A 17,231-nucleotide genomic window follows, 5' to 3' on the forward strand; every position below is an offset into this window, starting at 1 on the left:
CCAGCCGGGCTAGAGGCTCAGGGTCTCGGACTGGACCTGCCATACCCTCAGAGCAGGTGGGCCGAGCAGACCGCATCATTCCCGAGGACAGGACAAGCTCCTAGGAATTGTGCTATTCAAGGCTTAACTCTTAGCCAAGCCTCATCCGAAAATAGTTCTTCTCCCTATCAGCACCCTGCTTAATCCCAGGATAAGCAAAGGGGGATGCTGAGAGGAGCAAGATGGCACCAAGTGAGAAGACCCAAGCCACAGGAGAGATGGGAATCTCCACGGCAACAGCTGCCGAGGAGACAGGAGGCTCCAGCAGCACCCAGCACCGCCCTGGGGGAGCAAGGAGGGGAGGCAGGATTCTGAAGGCACTGATATAGGCTCACAGCCTGGGAGTTTGGGAGCAGAATTAGGAGGTGAGAGGGGCTGGGGCCAGAAGAAGAGCCCTTTGCAGCTGACCAGTTTGGAGAAGCAGGGCTTGAGGCTTGTTGGGACGGCTTTGCAGCAGGATTTTCATTCACACCCCCCTTGCTCCTATCTGCCCCCACCTCCATGTGTCCTTGGCCTTGGCACCCCTGAAGCGACAGCTGGTGGCTCCTAGCTTACCACGAGGCCATCTGATAGGAAGGCCCCCTCTTCCACGGCACCAGGAGACCTGCCGGGCGCCTGTGAGAACAGTGGGGATGTGCTTGCCTCTCCCAGCTGTGCCTTCTGCCCCCTAGAGCCCCCTAACCCGTCTCTCTCTCTCTCTGCAGTCCCACCCCCTGTACCTGTGCAACGCCAGTGACGACGACAATCTGGAGCCTGGATTCATCAGCATTGTCAAGCTGGAGAGCCCCCAGCGGGCCCCCCGCCCCTGCCTGTCTCTGGCCAGCAAGGTAGATTCGCACTTGACCCCCGCACACCCTGAACCCCTGCGCGCCCAGCTCTGGGCTGTGAGAGGTCCTGTGTCTGCTTGCTTCCTGAGAGTGATATGCTCAGTTCAGGTTTTTATAACCCACGACTGGTCTGAGAGACGTGGAAATTCAGGCCACTGTCCTCTCCCCGCCAACCACGTGCCAGCAGAACGTTTCGGCTGTCATCTAGAGCATGTGCCCCATCCTAGCTCTTCCCCCATCACCTGGAAATTCCTACACCCCTTCCCCTGCCTAGCATCAGAGCAAAGAGGGGGTCAGCTGGAGGGCTTTCCCATCTTTCAGAAATATTCACTGAGCACTGTGCAAGAAGAGTGGAAGCAGAAGCCATTGAAACACTCTTCCTCCGAGATTGCAAACCGGGGCACCTTTGGCTGGAGCTGGCAGCAGCTGCCACCTTCCCACTGTCATAGGCTTTCTGGTTTGCCATGCTCCCCACTGGCCTGCTACCTCATAGAGCCTGTAAACATTTGCATTCATGACCCCTGCTTTAACATTAGTTACTATTTTCTTTGTACTTATCATGTGCCAGGTGGGACATGGGATAGATACTTCTTATACATTAATTCTCATTTACTTTCCACAACAATCGAAGACTAGACATTGTTATTCTCTATTTGAGAATAGAGAATTCTATTGTTAATCTCTATTTGACATATAAGACAAATGAGGGTCAGAAAACTTAAGTAACTTGCCAGCGTGACAGAGATAGGAAGGGGCAGAGCTGAGATTTGAACCGAGCCTTGTCCACTTCTCAGACCTGAGCTTTCATTTATTTATTTATTTATTTGGCTGTGCCGGGTCTTAGGTGCGGCATGCAGGGTCTTTGTTGCGGTCTGCGGGATCTTTAGTTGTGGCACGTGGGATCTAGTTCCCTGACCGGGGATCGAACCCAGGCCCCCTGCACTGAGAGTGCGGAGTCTTAACCACTGGACCACCAGGGAAGTTCCTCAAACCTGAGCTCTCAATCGCTGTGCTCTGTTACCTTCCATTCTGGCTGGAAAAAACTGAACATACGTGAAAAGAGTCTCGTGGTGACCCAAGCCAGAGTGTATACTTAGATTGTGGGTGGCACGGTCAGGCGGACTTGGGGGAGGGGGTCCTGCTCCCAGGGGTGGTGAGAGAGGAGGGTGGCGGTCCTGCCCTCTGCGCCTGCTCCTTGAACCCTGGCCCGGGGGATTTGCGGTCCTCCCGAGGGCTGTTTCCTGGGCCATGAGTCTCAAGGAAACAGCCTGGGTTCTTACGTGACCCCCCGGGGGGCAGGGACTCCGGCAGGGCTCGGAATGTGGTGCCCACAGATAGGGGAAGATACTCTCCCAGCCTGGTGCTGATGCAGAAGGGGCCCCGGGGAGGTGGGAGGTGGGGCCCGGGACACACCTGAGGAGCTGGAGGGTGTGGTGTCTCTACAGGACAGTAAGTGTCCTCCTGGCAGCAGCATTTTGTTAGGCTGGAGCTACCCTACCTCTGACTATTTCATTTCCATTGCTTGACAAAATATGGGCAAATGTCGTTCACGTACTCGTTTGGTAGATGAGCGCCCAGGGTTAGGGTAGGTGAGTGTGAGTTAGAGAGACGGGAGGGAGACAGACAGACAGATGGAGGAGGGCGAGTTCTGAGAGCTCTGCTCTCCCTCTGAAGCAGCGCCCGATTTCACACGCGTGTGGGCACTCGGCAACCCGCCGGGATGTGTCCACATAGGAGGTTTTCTTCTCGCCCCTAGAGGACCAGTCCCCTGTAAGAGAGATGAGCCATGTGAACAGACACTGGGTGACAAGGAACATGTGGTCAGTGCTCTTTGAGGTACTTAATTAACCTTGTTGGGCCTTTGTTTCCACTACCATAAAATGCGATTTTTATTTCCTACCCCAGTGATCATCGTGAGGGTGAAAATAGTGTGCGTCAAGTGCCAAATAGTCCCCGAGCTAAATGAAACGCAAAATCAAAAACCCGTTAGGAGTTCCGAAGAAGCACCTTGGCTGCTGCCCTGTGACCTTTTTTCTTTCTGAGGTCACTGCCTGAGCTTCCCGCGCCCGCCCCCCCACCCTGCACCACACTCACCTCGCTTCCCCCCGCCCGTCTTCTCCCCCCATCGCCCTGCGGAACGGCTCTGGCCCCAAGCTCTCCCGCGGGTCAGGTCCAAGGCATCCCTGGGCTCTCTCATCCTTTGACCTGACCAAGTAGCTCCTACCTGGGATCCTCTGGCCCAGAGGAGGTCTGTGAAGGTAGTAGTGTGGATCTTTGGGCTACTTCCAATATTTTAGACTTCCCACAGGCTTAACTAAACGCTTCATTTTTTTCGCTTTTGGTTGAATTCTATCAGTTCAATGTGTTAAGACAAGTTATCTCATAGGAAAATGAATTGTGCATAATAAATGCAGTTAGTTTGGTAAAACATATTGAAATATAGGGCTTGTGGGAGGCATAGGGGAAAGGTGGGTCTTTGGTGAGGAAATTCAAAAACCACTGACCTCAGTCAGCTCTGCTCTGGCAAATCAATCAGTGTCAGTGGTGGTGTCCCCATCCCCGGAACTGGGGCTCTCGAGCCAGACAGCCCCAGGTCTGGAGCCTGGCTTCTCCACTGCCCCTCAGTGTGACCTGGACATTTTAGCTCAGCTCTCTGAGCCTCTGTTTCCCCATCTGTAAAAGGGGAACAATAACAGGGCTCATATCTTATAGTTGTTATGCGGAGTTGAGGAGACAGTACAGATGCCAAGCGCCCAGCGATCACTCAATAAATGACTGCAGCTGTCCCTGCTGTCCTTGTCATTGGTATCATCATCCTATGCTTTCGTAGTTAACAAGGTTGGCCTTTTTCTGTCATGGTTCCCTCTTTTGATCTCTGACCCTCACTGGAGTTCTCCTGGACTCTCATTCTCGTCAGCATACCACCGTCCTCCCCCTACCCAGTCACCCAGATTGGTTTCTGTTTCTTTATTAGCAACTCCACAGCCATCCTTGTGATTCCCCAGGCCCTAAGCACGTCATGTCTGGACTGGAGCAGTGGCCTTTTGCCTGGTGGAAGGAGCTGGCTCTGGAGGCAAAAAAGTTGGGTACAAGGCCTGCCTTTCTTACCACAGAGAACACCCCCTGCTAACCAGGTACTTGGAAGGCTGAAGTCCTGGGCGGGAATTCTGCCTCCGCTGCTTAGCAGCTGTGTGACCCTGGGCAAGTTGTTCAGCCTCTCTGAGCCTCTGTTTTTTCCTCAATTCAAAAGTGGAGCTGATGCCTGTCTTACGGAGTCGTTGTGAGGAGTAAATGAAATCATGTACGCAAAGCACATGGCGATAGCTGATATGATAATAACTAATACTCAAGAGTGGCTTAATGACGGATACAAATACATAAATAAATACTTAAGGAATACTTACTATGTGCCAGGCGCATATGATAAGGCTTTACATGGAGTAACTTATATAGTCCTCAGAACTACCCTGTGAAGTAGGTCCTCTTATTATCCCTAGTTTACAGAAAGGAAAACTGTGGCACAGAGCAGTTAAGTGACTTGCCCAAAGTCTCAGAGCCAATGGTTGATGGCGGACTTAGTACTCAACCCTAAACGGTCTGGGTAGAGTGGGACTCAATAACAGTTATATCCCCTCTACTTCCTCCTCCCCTTGCTTTCAAGCCTAGGTGAAGCCCACCTCTTGTATTGATTCTTTCCTAACTGGCTCAGCCCAGCTGGGCTACTAGGAGCAGAAATCCTTCCCTCCTGGCATGCTGCCAGGGTCTCTGGCCAGGCTTTTCCCACCAGGTTTCATGGAGGTGCCTTGGCAGGGGCTGGGGTTGGGGAGAAGCCAAGGGTCCTTCTTACCCCTAATCCCACCCTCAACCTCAGCTCACTTTTATCTGTTTTGTATTGAAGATTTGTGTCAGTCTGTGTGTGTGTGTGTGTGTGTGTGTGCGCGCGCGCGTGTATTGTGGGGGGCACAATGGAGGGAAGGGCTTTCTGCAGTGAAAAAAGGGTTTGGAAACGACTGGTCTATGTCATTCATTTGTACTCTAGAATGTTGTCATCAGCATTATAATCGTACGTATATGCTTTGTCTCCACAGCTAGATTATGAGTTGTTCTGGATGGCTTGGCCTTCCCTGGCTTGGTGCCCTGAGCACAGTGGGTGCTCAGTCAGTCTTTGATGAGGAGATACACAGTGACTGTCACTGTGTCTGGAGAGGAAAATCTAAGGTGCAGGGAAGTGCAGAGTGTAGAAGTGCAGAAGTCCTGGAACCTATTGGCTTCCACGGCTAAAGGCCACGGGCAGCCTGCTCGCTGCTCTTAGAGGGCTGGCTGAATCTTTGCAGCTCCCAAAGAGGTCTCTGGGTTGTCTTTCTAAAGCCTATTCTTCCTGTCTGGAGGGCCTGCCTGTCCTCTCTGTCTTCCAGGTTCTGGTCTGGAAGAAGTGCTTCTCTCTCTCTCCCTCCCTCCCTCTCTGCCTCTTGCTTGGGTGCGGGCGGACCGCAGGGCAGCATGGGTAGCCCCTGAGTGGGCTGCCATCTGGCCCCAAATCTTGCTTTTTGAGTCCTAGAACTCTGGACACAGGCACCCACTGTCTGAAAGGCCTGTTTGTTTCCCCTGTTGGCCAACCCTCTCTCTTTGATCACTTTTACAACTTTGTAATTATGGGCTGTAATCGGCTGGGGTGTTTGAACGTCAGGGTAATTACTTTCCACCGTTCCTACCCCAACCCTTCAAAAAGAGAGGGGTAGGGAAGTAAGAACATCTCCAGAGAAGGAAGTCTCTGCCCTTCCCTCCTGCTCTTCCAGGCTGGGCTGGGTTCAAGGTCTCATTCTGGGCATGAGAAACATGAGGCCCTAGTAGCCCTGAGGACCCAGGGGTCTCAGTTCTGTGACTACTGGGGTGACCTCCCCACCCCTTGGCTAAGTCATGGACTATGAGATTTAGCAGCAGGAGCCCTTCTCCTTTTCCCCTAGGGCTGCTCCCACGCCCTGGGTTGGGGGGCTCTGAAGACTGGACGGCTTCTTTTTGCCTGGGGTCGCCTCGGTGGGGGAGACTTCCTGGGAATAAGCAGGCTAGAGGAGGATGAAGGCTGTGACCTCCCCATTTCTTCAGCAGCTCCATTCTCGAGTCCTGTAGATTTCCAGTCCCTTAGCCTGGGAGCCTGGGCCTGGGCTGGGCCTGGGTGCTGGTAGAGGGCCTATAGCCCAGCTCCTCAGGGAAGGAGGAAGGGAAGAGAGAAGGTACCCTCCTGGCTGCAAAGGCCCCCCTTGAGCGTCTCCACCACCCTCCCGGGGCTCTCCTGCCCGCAGGCTGCCCGTCCTGAGGGGCCCTCTGCCCCCTGCAGCCGCCTGGGGAGTAGGGATCAGGGAGCGGAGCTGGAGCCGCTCCCCTGGCCCGCCTGGCAGCAGACCTGCCCCAACAGGCTCTCGCCAGGAAGGGAAGCAGAGATCAAAGCGCTCGGGGTGTAAGCCCCAGCAGGGCTCCTCTTCCTGACTGCACTACTTGCAGAAGGGTTAACTCCTTCAGTGCCTGCAGGAGGGCCCGAAAGGGTCAGCAGGACCCAGGGGCCTGAGGTCCCAGCCTGATGCCTTCGCAGGCTGAGCCTTTGCTCCAGGGAGGAGCGCTGGAGAGCGTCGGCGCCCGGGAGAGAGGCGACAGTGAGGCCGGAGCAGGGTCTGTCGGCCGGTCCTTTGCCCTCGAGCCTCCACCGCCTCCTCAGCTCTTATCTCCCCGGTCTTACCCCACACCCAGAGCCCCTGGATTCCTGCTTTATGTTCTCTTTCTGGCTCTGCTCTCTGCTTTGCCTGGTTGGCTAGATCCTCTCAGAGCCTGGGCGAGCACGCGTGTGCATGTGCATGTGGGACGTGCACACACTTGCGTCCTTGTGGGAACAGCCCCTCGGGTCCCTCCCAACCCGAGTCTCTACCGCCACCCTCAGGGAGGGGGTGAAGGGATAAAGCACCAGACAGGGACTCCAGTAGGACCTTAAATTGGAGCCAGAGAAAGAGTTGCGGACTAGAGTGTGGCAGGGAGACAGAGCCGTGAGATGGGCTGAGCCTGGGGCTGTCATAGACGCCTTGGGTGAGAGCAGTGTCCCAGGCTCCCGGAACTTGGCCTGAGGTGGGGGACGGGATGCTCTGCAGGTTCCTCTTGTCAGGCAGGGCTGGACCCTGGAAAGCCCAGTTCTGTTCTGAAGGAGCTGTTCACCTCTCTGTACTGGGGACTGGTCACCGCCCCGGCCAGGCCCTGGAGGGGTGCTGGTCGCTCCCTGCTCTCGGTTCTCACACTTCTTAGTGAAGGCGGACTGGAGGCACCCTGACGGCAGGGGCTGTGTCTTATTTGTCCGTAGGCCTAGAGCCTGGTCCACCCCCTGACACCTGCTAAACCCTGTTAGGGGTTTGTTCCATTACGAAAGGAAGGACTGAATGTTGTCCTGGAAGGCAGTGGACCTGGGTGAGCTTGGGGCGGGGCAGGGGATCCTAACCCCACTGACCCCTCGCATGTGTTGTATGTGGGAGTGTACAGAGGTGTGGTGTGTGCAAAATCCTAGGAAGGGACGTGAGGGGGCGAGGCCGGGGAGTGGATGGGCTGTGTGTCTGACCCCTGCGGGACCTCTGCTGTGTGTCTCTGCAGGCCCGGATGGCGGGGGAGCGGGGAGCCAGCGCCGTCCTCTTTGACATCACGGAGGATCGAGCTGCTGCTGAACAGGTACCCGGGACGTGGGGGTGTTTGAGGAGGGGGCTGGACGGAGGAAGAGAAATGTGCCGGGGAAGAAGTCAGGACACAGCCACCCTTGCGGGCGCTTTCTCTCCTGCAGCTGCAGCAGCCCCTGGGGCTGACGTGGCCAGTGGTGTTGATCTGGGGTAATGATGCCGAGAAGCTGATGGAGTTTGTGTACAAGAACCGAAAGGCCCACGTGAGGATTGAGCTGAAGGAGCCCCCGATGTGGGTAAGCACGCCAGGTCTCCAGCCCCGGCCCCCAGCACCTGCTGTCACCTGCACTTTTTCCTGCGGTGACTCTCACCAGAAGCCCTTAGACTCCTGGAGCTAAAGAGACCTTGGAAACCCTCTAGCGCAACTCTGTCCACCAGCTGTGCACCTCTAGGCAAGTTTCTTCCCCTCTCTGAGCTTCATCTGCAGAATGAACAGGTTGGGTCAGCCGAGCTCTAAAGTTGTTCTTCTGCATCGTGGTTTCATGGCACAGAGTAGCTGAGCCAGAATGAAACCCTGGTCCCCAGGCCCCCTGACGCCTGGCTGGTATTTCTCCATCGACTGGGAAGCTCGGCCAGCTGCCCACTGGGTAGCTTCCACATTGTAGAGGGGTCCCCGTCCCCTTTATCCCAAGCACACGGGTGTCGAGATAGTACCTCTCACAGCAGACGTTTGGAGGAGTGTCCGTGGGCAGAGAGGGACCACCTAAGCCCACCTGCAACCTCATCCCCTCTGCTGGAAGACTCAATGGGCCCTCCAGTCCTCTGTGTGTCTCCCGGGCTCCTGTGTTTCTCCCGGCTTGGCCCCGCTCCTTCCAGAAGTGTGACCCTTTCCCTCTCTGCTCGCTCCCCCAGCCGGATTATGACGTGTGGATCCTCCTGACGGTGGTGGGCACCATCTTTGTGGTCATCCTGGCCTCGGTGCTGCGCATCCGGTGCCGCCCCCGTCACAGCAGACCGGTGAGGCGGGTGGGCTCCCTGGTGGAGGTGGGCGAGCGCGTGTGTGCGGGAAGGTGGGGAGCAGGAAGGGCAAAGTGGGGAAAGAAGGTGCCCTTACGCCCGCGAAAGAGTTTACAGCTACGTCCCCCGGCAAATGACTCTGTTGATTTCCAGCAGCCTCTCTCCACAAGAGTCCTCGTTTGTTCATTCATTCAACAAATGGAGTGAGCGCCTGTTCTGTGCCAGGCACTGTTCCAGGTGTTGGGGACAGTGCAGTGAACAAAAAGACGAAAGATTCCTCCCCTCGGGGAACTTTCATTCTAGTGGAAAGAGACAGACAAGAAATAGGTAAAATGAATGAGTGAATAAATAAGTAAAATGTAAGTAAATAAAGAAGGAAAATAGACAATAACTTAGACGCTGGTACGTGCCAGGGAGAAAAATAAAATAGAAAAGGGGAGGGAATGGAAAGGGGACAGGGTTAATTTTTAAAAGCGAGGCCAGGGAAGGCCTCATTGAGAGGGTGACATTACAGGTAAGACCCTCAACGGGTGAGGGGGTGATCTGTGCGGATACCTGGGGAGAAAGTGATTGAGGTGAGAAAACAGGAAGCGCCAAGGCCTTGAGGCAGAAGTGTGACATAACGGTATGTCCGAGGAACAGCAAGACGGTCCTGTGGCTGGAATCCAGTGAGTGAGAGGGCAGAGCAGGAGGTGGGGACAGAGAGGTGGTATAGGACTGTTAAGGCCGTTGTCAGGATTTTTTTTTTTTCACTCGTGGGAGGGTTTTGAGCGGAAGGAGCGCCATGATCTGACCTCACCTGACCTGTGGTGAGAAACCAGCTCAGGGGCCATTACAGGAATCCAGGGGACAGTCGTGGTAGCTTGGATTAGGGAGGTAGCAGTGAAAGCGGTGAGGATTAGTTAGACTCTCCATACACTTTGAAGGCAAAGCTGACAGGTTTCTAATGGACTGATCATGGAGCTCAAGAGAAGGGTCAAGAATGGCAACACGGGGCTTCCCTGGTGGCGCAGTGGTTGAGAGTCCGCCTGCCGATGCAGGAGACACGGGTTCGTGCCCTGGTCCGGGAAGATCCCACATGCCGCGGAGCAACTAAGCCCGTGAGCCGTGGCCGCTAGGCCTGCGCGTCCGGAGCCTGTGCTCCGCAACGGGAGAGGCCACAACAGTGAGAGGCCCGCATACCGCAAAAAAAAAAAAAAAAAAAAAAAAATCCAAAAAAAAAAGAATGGCAACACGATTTTTGGCCTGAGCAGTTAAAAGAACGGAACTGCCTTTACTGGGAAGACTGCAGGAGGACAGGTGTGTGATTGGGTGGCTCATGGGATTAGGAGTTCAGCGTGGGGCCTCAACTATCCAAGTTGAGATGTCAAGCAGGCAGTTGGATAAAAAGTTGCCCTCATGGGTCATCGAGGGAAGGAAAATCAATGGTATGAGTGGGGAATGGGATGGGGGTGCTTAGCCTGCTTGGCAGAGCCACGTATGAACTCCGAGGATACAAACGCCTCGGAGTGGTCAAGTGGTCACGGGCTCTAACTGGGTGGCTGGGAACCGAGTACAAGCTGGAGTCCAGGGCTGAGGGGAGAGGAGCCCTTGCCCCATTCTGGCCCCACCCCTCTTCCCAGGATCCCCTCCAGCAGCGAACAGCCTGGGCCATCAGCCAGCTGGCCACCAGGAGGTACCAGCCCGGCTGCAGGAGGGCCCGGGCCGAGTGGCCAGACTCGGGTAGCAGCTGCGGTTCAGCCCCTGTGTGCGCCATCTGCCTGGAGGAGTTCTCGGAGGGCCAGGTAAGGCAGGGCCGTGGCTCACCTCCACGACCAGGCTGGGGAGGGAGGCCGGAGCCTGGGGGAGGAAGCACTTAAGGCTGGTGTGAGTGCTCGAGCTGCATCGATGTCCTGTGTATCCTGCACAGACAGCCCTGAGGTTTGGTTATTTTCCTGGCTTTCCAGGGAAAGAGAACTACTGTTTGTTGAGCGTGTGCCACGTGCCAGGCTCTGCAGTGGGTGCTTTAGAGGCACCGTCTCGTTTTAGCCTCGTGACAGTGAGGGGTGGGGCTAGATTAGTTTTTTAGCCTCATTTTACAGCAGAAAACTGTCTGTTAAGAAACTCGCCCGAGGTCATGCAGCTAAGTGGCAAAAGCCAGGTCTACTTGATATCAAAGCCCATACCGTTTCTGTCCTACTGTGAGGTCTTTGGAAGCAGATGGCGGCAGTAAGGAGAGGCCAGAGGGAGTCGGGGATGCCCTGCTTCCTGGCCACGGCTGTAGCTACAGACAACTCTGGTTCAGACCCCTTGTTTTCTCCAGGAGCTACGGGTCATTTCCTGCCTCCATGAGTTCCATCGTACCTGTGTGGACCCCTGGCTGCATCAGCATCGCACTTGCCCCCTCTGCATGTTCAACATCGTAGGTAGGTGGGCCAAGGACTCCCCTGTGTGCAGGCAGATGGGTCTAGAAGGGGCTTCCCTCTGGGCAAGTGTTTTGCCTTGAAGCTGAGGAGAAGGCAGGACTGCCTCAGTTGTTCTTTAAGCTGTGCACTGCTCGAAGGGGCCTCACCTGAGGGGGCGGCCGTTCCATTGCAGGCATCTTTATGATGTATTTTCATGACAGCTTTGTTGATTTTAAATCTGATCTGTTTGGTTGGTTGATTATTTATTTATTTATTTTTGGCTGCGTTGGGTCTTCGTTGCTGTGCGCGGGCTTTTCTGTAGTTGCGGTGAGCGGGGGCTCCTCTTCGTTGCGGTGCGCGGGCTTCTCGCTGCGGTGGCTTCTCTTGTTGCGGAGCACGGGCTCTAGGTGCACAGGCTTCAGTAGTTGTGGCTCTAGAGCGCAGGCTCAGTAGTTGTGGTGCACGGGCTAAGTTGCTCCGCGGCATGTGGGATCTTCCCGGACCAGGGCTCGAACCCGTGTCCCCTGCATTGTCAGGTGGATTCTTGACCACTGTGCCACCTGGGAAGTCCAAGATTTGTATATTTATTATTCCACTTTTCTGGCAATAAAGTATCCTGTTCGAACAAAACCAGGATATTATGACAATCTTCTAAAAGACGAAAGTGAAGTATCTTGAGGAAAGAGAGCCTTTTTCTAATTCACCCAAAGGTGCAGTGTGGGCTAGCAGTGGCCCTGGGTGAAAGTCCCCAGAGGGCTGATGGCAGGAGCAGGGCTTGCCATGCACAGTGGAGCTCCCAGGGAGACAACTGACTGGAGGAAGCAAGGGCATCCCCGGGCACAGGCAGGGTAGGAACATCCTTGGCCGTCCAAACTCTGATGGAGCTTGCGGGCGACGCAGGCTCGATAAGTACGCTACCGCCACGCTTCTCTGAGTGTACTCTCCTTCCGTTTGTGGAGTCAAACACTTGTGCTCTTGGTTCTCTCTTCCAGAGGGAGATTCGCTTTCTCAGTCCCTGGGACCGTCTAGTAGATCGTACCAAGAACCAGGCCGAAGACTCCACCTCATTCGCCAGCATCCCGGCCATGCCCACTACCACCTGCCCGCTGCCTACCTGTCGGGCCCTTCCCGGAGTGCAGCGGCTCGGCCCACACGGCCTGGTCCCTTCCTACCGTCCCAGGAGCCAGGCGTGGGCCCTCGGCACCACCGCCTCCCCAGAGGCGCACATCCCTGGGCTCCAGGCGAGCCACAGCGCCTGGCAGTGGCCCAGAGCCCCTCTGCGCAGGGCTGGGGGCTGAGTCACCTGCGGTGCACTTTGCAGCACCCTGCCACCTGCCCCATGCCCCCACGCCGGGCCAGGCCTCACGACAGCAGCGGGTCTGGAGAAAGCTACTGCACGGAACGCAGCGGCTACCTGGCAGACGGGCCAGCCAGTGACTCCAGTTCAGGGCCCTGTCACGGCTCTTCGAGTGACTCAGTGGTCAACTGCACGGACATCAGCCTGCAGGGCATCCACGGCAGCAGTTCTACCTTCCGCAGCTCCCTGAGCAGTGACTTTGACCCCCTGGTATACTGCAGCCCTGAAGGGGAGCGCCGGGGGGAGGAGGCCCAGCCTAGCATGACCCGTCGGCCCCGTTCCTTGGACTCAGTGGTGCCCACAGGGGAAACCCAGGTTTCCAGCCACGTCCATTACCACCGCCACCGGCACCACCACTACAAAAAGCGTTTCCGGTGGCACGGCAGGAAGTCTGGCCCAGAAACGGGAGTCCCGCAGTCCAGGCCTGCCATTCCTCGGACACAGCTCCAGCCAGAGCTGCCTTCACCCGATCCGCAAGCAGCCAGATCCAACCCAGCAGCCCCGTCAGGACAGCTCCCCAGCCCACAACAGCCCAGGGCCCTCACCGAGCCGGCCCCTGGGCCAGCGGACACCTCCAGCCCCAGCCCTGGTCCCAGCAGCCTCTTCCACTTGCAGAAATCCAGCCTCTCTGTCCGACACACACAGAGGAAACGGCGGGGCAGTCCCTCAGAGCCCTCCCCGCCTGCCTCTCGATCCCAGGACTTGACCGCACACCGAGTGTGCCAGATTTTTCCCCATTATGGCCCCAGCCTGGCATATCCTTGGTCCCCAGAGGCCCAGGCTGAGGGGGGGGGGGGGGGGGGGGGGGGGGGGGGGGGGGTAGGACTGGCTACCAGAAACCCCAGGCCCTACTTACCCAAGTTCACAGCCGGTGTGGTTGTGTCTGACTACACGCCAGCCCCTAGGACCATACCCATCTGGGGAGGGGCCTTCCGAATGGAGTTCTGGCACCCCAGAGGGTAGGCCATGCCCTTACCCGCACTGCCAGGTGCTGCCAGCCCAGCCTGGTGAGTTTTCAGGGGAAATGGGTCTGGCGGGGATGGGAGACTAGAGCTGGATATGGCAGAACGGGTGAAGTCATCCAAAGAGTTGATGGAAGCTGAGAAGGGTCCAACAGGGGTGACATTCAAAGTAGAGGACAACTGGCATAGCGTAGGATGCTGGCTCTGCCGGGTGTTAATCCTTTAGTTGCCAGATCCTAGGGAGGTCTCAGGTGAGGTACCAGTGTGGCTGAGACACCAGAAAGTACTTGGGGTGGCTTCGGGCAGCAGCTCAATCCTGAGTGTTTCAATATTTTAAAGATTCGTACAGCTGAGCATATAGCTCAGTATTAGCTGTAAATACAAAGAAGGCCAAGAACTGTTCCTTGCTCTTGAGGAGAGCATGGACAAATAGTTCCTGAAAACCATAATCCCAGGCCATGTGAGATCTTATAGGAGAAATAACTACAGATAACCGTAATTCTGGGCTATATGAGAAGAGCTATGTGAATGATGCAAAAAAAAAAAAAAGGAGAGAGATCACAGGTGGTTCCCAGCAGCCCGTGGTTTTTCTCCTTTCCCCTGGGTAAAAGAACAACTAGAGCTTTCCCTTCTATGCATCTTTGTTAATAAGACTGACTTCATTTTCTTGGGGACTCAGTGCATCCCTATTTACTGTATTGCAGCCAATGATGATAATGTAAATCCGTGACTTTAACTGGGTATTTATTTGCTCAAATCCTCCTCTTCCTCTTTCGGATCCCCCGGCCCCGACTCTTCCCCATCGTTTCCCATTGTGGGGATGACACAGCTGTTTGCCTACAGCCATCACTAGGAGGACTCGTCTGCCCTCAAAGGTCCTGAAATATAAGACTTTGCGGTGTCTAGGAATGCTACAGGCAGGACCTGAGAGCTGCTATCATCCATCCATTCATTTCTTCCTTCCATTTTTCTTTCTGCGTTGTATGCTTGCTGTGTGCTAGGTTCCAGGCTCTGAGGACATGGAACTTGTCAACCAGGAGACCCAGGTCTGTGGAGAGATAGGCATGCAAGCTGTTATCATATAGAAAACAATTGCTTCCATAGGGCCACGTAATGCAGATTTGGCCATGTGTTTGATGGTTCCTTTTGAATCCTGTCATGTGTATACTTTCAGTGCTGCCAGTGCCAGACCACTACCTCCCCTCTCTCTCTCACACTCGTAACTGGTTTCAATGCCTCCCTTTCCCCTGCTCTTCAGATCTAATCCACGCCAGGTTCTGTTAACCACGTCTCTGCTAGCTTTACCATATTCTCCTCCAGTACTGCTGGCCCCTGTCCATGTCTTAGGTGCAGCCTAAAGATCGGGGTGGGAGCCTCCTGGCTCCTCCATTCCCTCTCACAGGGCCGTGAAGGCCGGGCCCTGCACATCAGTGTCATGTCCTGCAGGGCCACGCAACACTGTGACCTGCTCACCTACCTTCCATTCTGCTGCCGGGGTCATCCTCCTCAAACAAACTCCCTAGATAGCTGCAAATGTTCTGTTTTGTTCAGAGTAAAGAAAAATCCAACCTGGTTTGGCCTTCAAGGCCCTAGTACCAGCTAGCCCCCATCTTCCTTCCCAACCTTATTTTCCACTCTTCCCCTTCCCTTCCCCTGCTCCAAGCTTTAGCCAAACTGGATAAACACTTCCTGCAGTTTCTGCAGCCCAGAAGGTTCTGCAGCCTTCCTGTTCCCATAAATCTAATTCTTCCCTATTCCTGCAGGACCAGCTCATTTATCCCCACTTTCTTTCATCAAGAAGCCCTTCTTGGGCTTCCCTGGTGGTGCAGTGGTTGAGAGTCCGCCTGCCGATGCAGGGGACACGGGTTCGTGCCCCGGTCTGGGAAGATCCCACATGCCGCGGAGCGGCTGGGCCCGTGAGCCATGGCCGCTGAGCCTGCGCGTCTGGAGCCTGTGCTCCGCAACGGGAGAGGCCACAACAGTGAGAGGCCCGCGTACCAAAAAAAAAAAAAAAGAAGCCCTTCTTGATGCTCCACTTGGACATGATCTTTCTCCTTCCGTGATTCATCTCTTATGACCCCAGTCCTGCCCCCACTGGCATAATTGCCACTTTCATGCACACCTTTTCTCCTACAAGGTTGTCAGGTCCCTGCTTAGTCTTTTTGGTCTTCTGTTTGGCACATGGTTGCAGGCCAGATCCACAAATGCTTAATAAATATTTACTGGGCGAATGAATGAATAGTAAGTATTGGTAACACGCTGGTTGCTATCTATGTATCTCTTTCTCTAGATTCCTTTTTCTCTCCCCTGTGTCCCAACGGGGGCCCCTCTCAGCTTTCAGTCTGATCACCCTTCTGGACCCATTCCCTGCTCCTGCCTCTCCGTAGTTCCCTCCCAGACATACTCTCTTGCCGGTGGGACAAGCAGAAGACTGGCCTGGCCTGACCCTCAGTGACCTCTTTCCTCCTGTCTCTCTAAATGCAGGCTCAGAAGAGGAGCTCGAGGAGCTGTGTGAACAGGCCGTGTGAGATGTCAGGGCCAGCTCCAACCAAGAGTGCTCGCCAGATGACTCAGGGCCCTACCTGGCACAGAGTCCTGCTCCTGAGAAAAGAAAGGACCTCAGAAAACAGCCCTCTTCTTTGCCATACTTCCTGGAACCACTGGCGGAGGAGTGGTGACGGTGGGCGGCAGGAGGTGTTGTCTCCTGCTCCCAGCTCCAGACCTTGTCTGCAGAACCATCTGCAGTGCAGCAAGTCTGTGTCCAGCCAGGCAACCAGCTACCACTTGTGTGGGTCGCCTCCCCTGCAGGCTGGGACTTTGTGAGAGCAGGAAGCTAGGTATGGGTAGATAGGTGTTATAAAGGTGGTGCTCCTTCCCCAGCCCCAGCAGGTCTCCCTCATTCCAAGCCTCACGTTCATACCAGCAAACGGGTCCAGCTGAACGCATGACCCTTCTCACCTCCTCCCTTGGGAGAGTCCTGCAAACCGGCTTTGGCTCCTCCCTGGTAAGGCTGCTGCATCAGCGGCAACCCTGGTTCTTATCATTTTCCTTCTTTGCAAAAAGATCGGGAAGCATAGGTGAGCCCTGAGCCCTAAAAAGGGGGGCTTTGCAGCTTCACCAGGCAGGGCCTCCCCTGGTGCATAAGGGAGGATGTTTTTCCCTCCTTGTCCGTACTTGTCAGATCCACTATATTAAGTCAGAGGGGAAGCCAGGCTGTGCAGTTCTGTCCCTGATGTGGTACGGCACCTTGAAGAAACTGGGTCGAAGCCTCTGATTGTCAAACCCCCTTGTCGTTCCAGCAGCCTCAGTTCCTCTGGGGGTAGGGGTGAGGGTAGTGGGAAGGGAATAGCTCTTCCTTGGGGACCTGCTATCTCAAAGTCCCAACGTAGGCGGAAAGAAGAGGATTTCTGCTGGACTTTATTTAGGAAGAGGAAGGAAGGAATGAAGGTAGAAAAGGCAAAATTACAGCTGAACAAGGAAGTTTCCTCTGGGCGTTTTCTCTCAGACCAGGGATAGGGAACGGGAGAACAAAGGAGAGGTAATATGGGGCCCTTGGGATTAGATGGCCCAGAGGCCCGGCTTCCCAGTATAAGCCACGCAGGCCAGAGACACACAGGAAGGAGTGGAGTTGGAGCAGGAAGCCTGGCCTGGGCAGCTGGTATCGAGTGGGCAAGGGCTGAGGGGCCTCCTCAGGGTGACATGCACCCCAGGGCAGTTGGACCATTGCTGGCCCCTCAGGCATTATCCCATTTGGAATGTGAATGTGGGAGCGAAGTGGGCACAGGACCCCACCTGGGAATCGTCTTCCCTCAAAGTCAGTGGGGAACTAGCACCTAGGCACCCACGTGGGTATTTATATCTGAACAGACAGAAAGACGCTTGAATCAGGCACTATGTTGAGAAATGTATTTATTTGCTAATATATTTATCCATAAATTCGATCTGGTCTCGTCGTTTTCTTCTGTCATGACTGTCACTCGGGGTAACAACTTTGTCTTCTA

The 17,231-nt window shown here is 55.2% G+C and overlaps 1 protein-coding gene across 2 annotated transcripts; it reads left to right on the forward strand.

Moving 5' to 3' along the window:
- The first annotated feature begins 775 nt into the window (after positions 1-775).
- Positions 776-16,169, forward strand: LOC131749765 (E3 ubiquitin-protein ligase RNF43-like). 2 transcript variants are annotated; one of them, XM_067024379.1, is made up of 9 exons: positions 776-866; positions 7,491-7,565; positions 7,675-7,806; positions 8,423-8,527; positions 10,150-10,311; positions 10,830-10,932; positions 11,904-13,048; positions 13,092-13,275; positions 15,715-16,169. In XM_067024379.1, the coding sequence occupies exons 2-9, from the start codon at positions 7,497-7,499 to the stop codon at positions 15,756-15,758; spliced, it is 1,944 nt and encodes a 647-aa protein (XP_066880480.1). In that variant the 5' UTR covers positions 776-866; positions 7,491-7,496; the 3' UTR covers positions 15,759-16,169. The 2 variants fall into 2 exon arrangements, with proteins under 2 accessions (XP_066880480.1, XP_058907624.1); XM_059051641.2 differs by lacking the exon at positions 776-866 and adding an exon at positions 2,631-2,702.
- Positions 16,170-17,231: the final 1,062 nt, after the last annotated feature.

This window comes from Kogia breviceps, unplaced genomic scaffold (genome assembly GCF_026419965.1).
Source record: "Kogia breviceps isolate mKogBre1 unplaced genomic scaffold, mKogBre1 haplotype 1 scaffold_484, whole genome shotgun sequence".
Lineage (NCBI taxonomy): Eukaryota > Metazoa > Chordata > Mammalia > Artiodactyla > Physeteridae > Kogia > Kogia breviceps.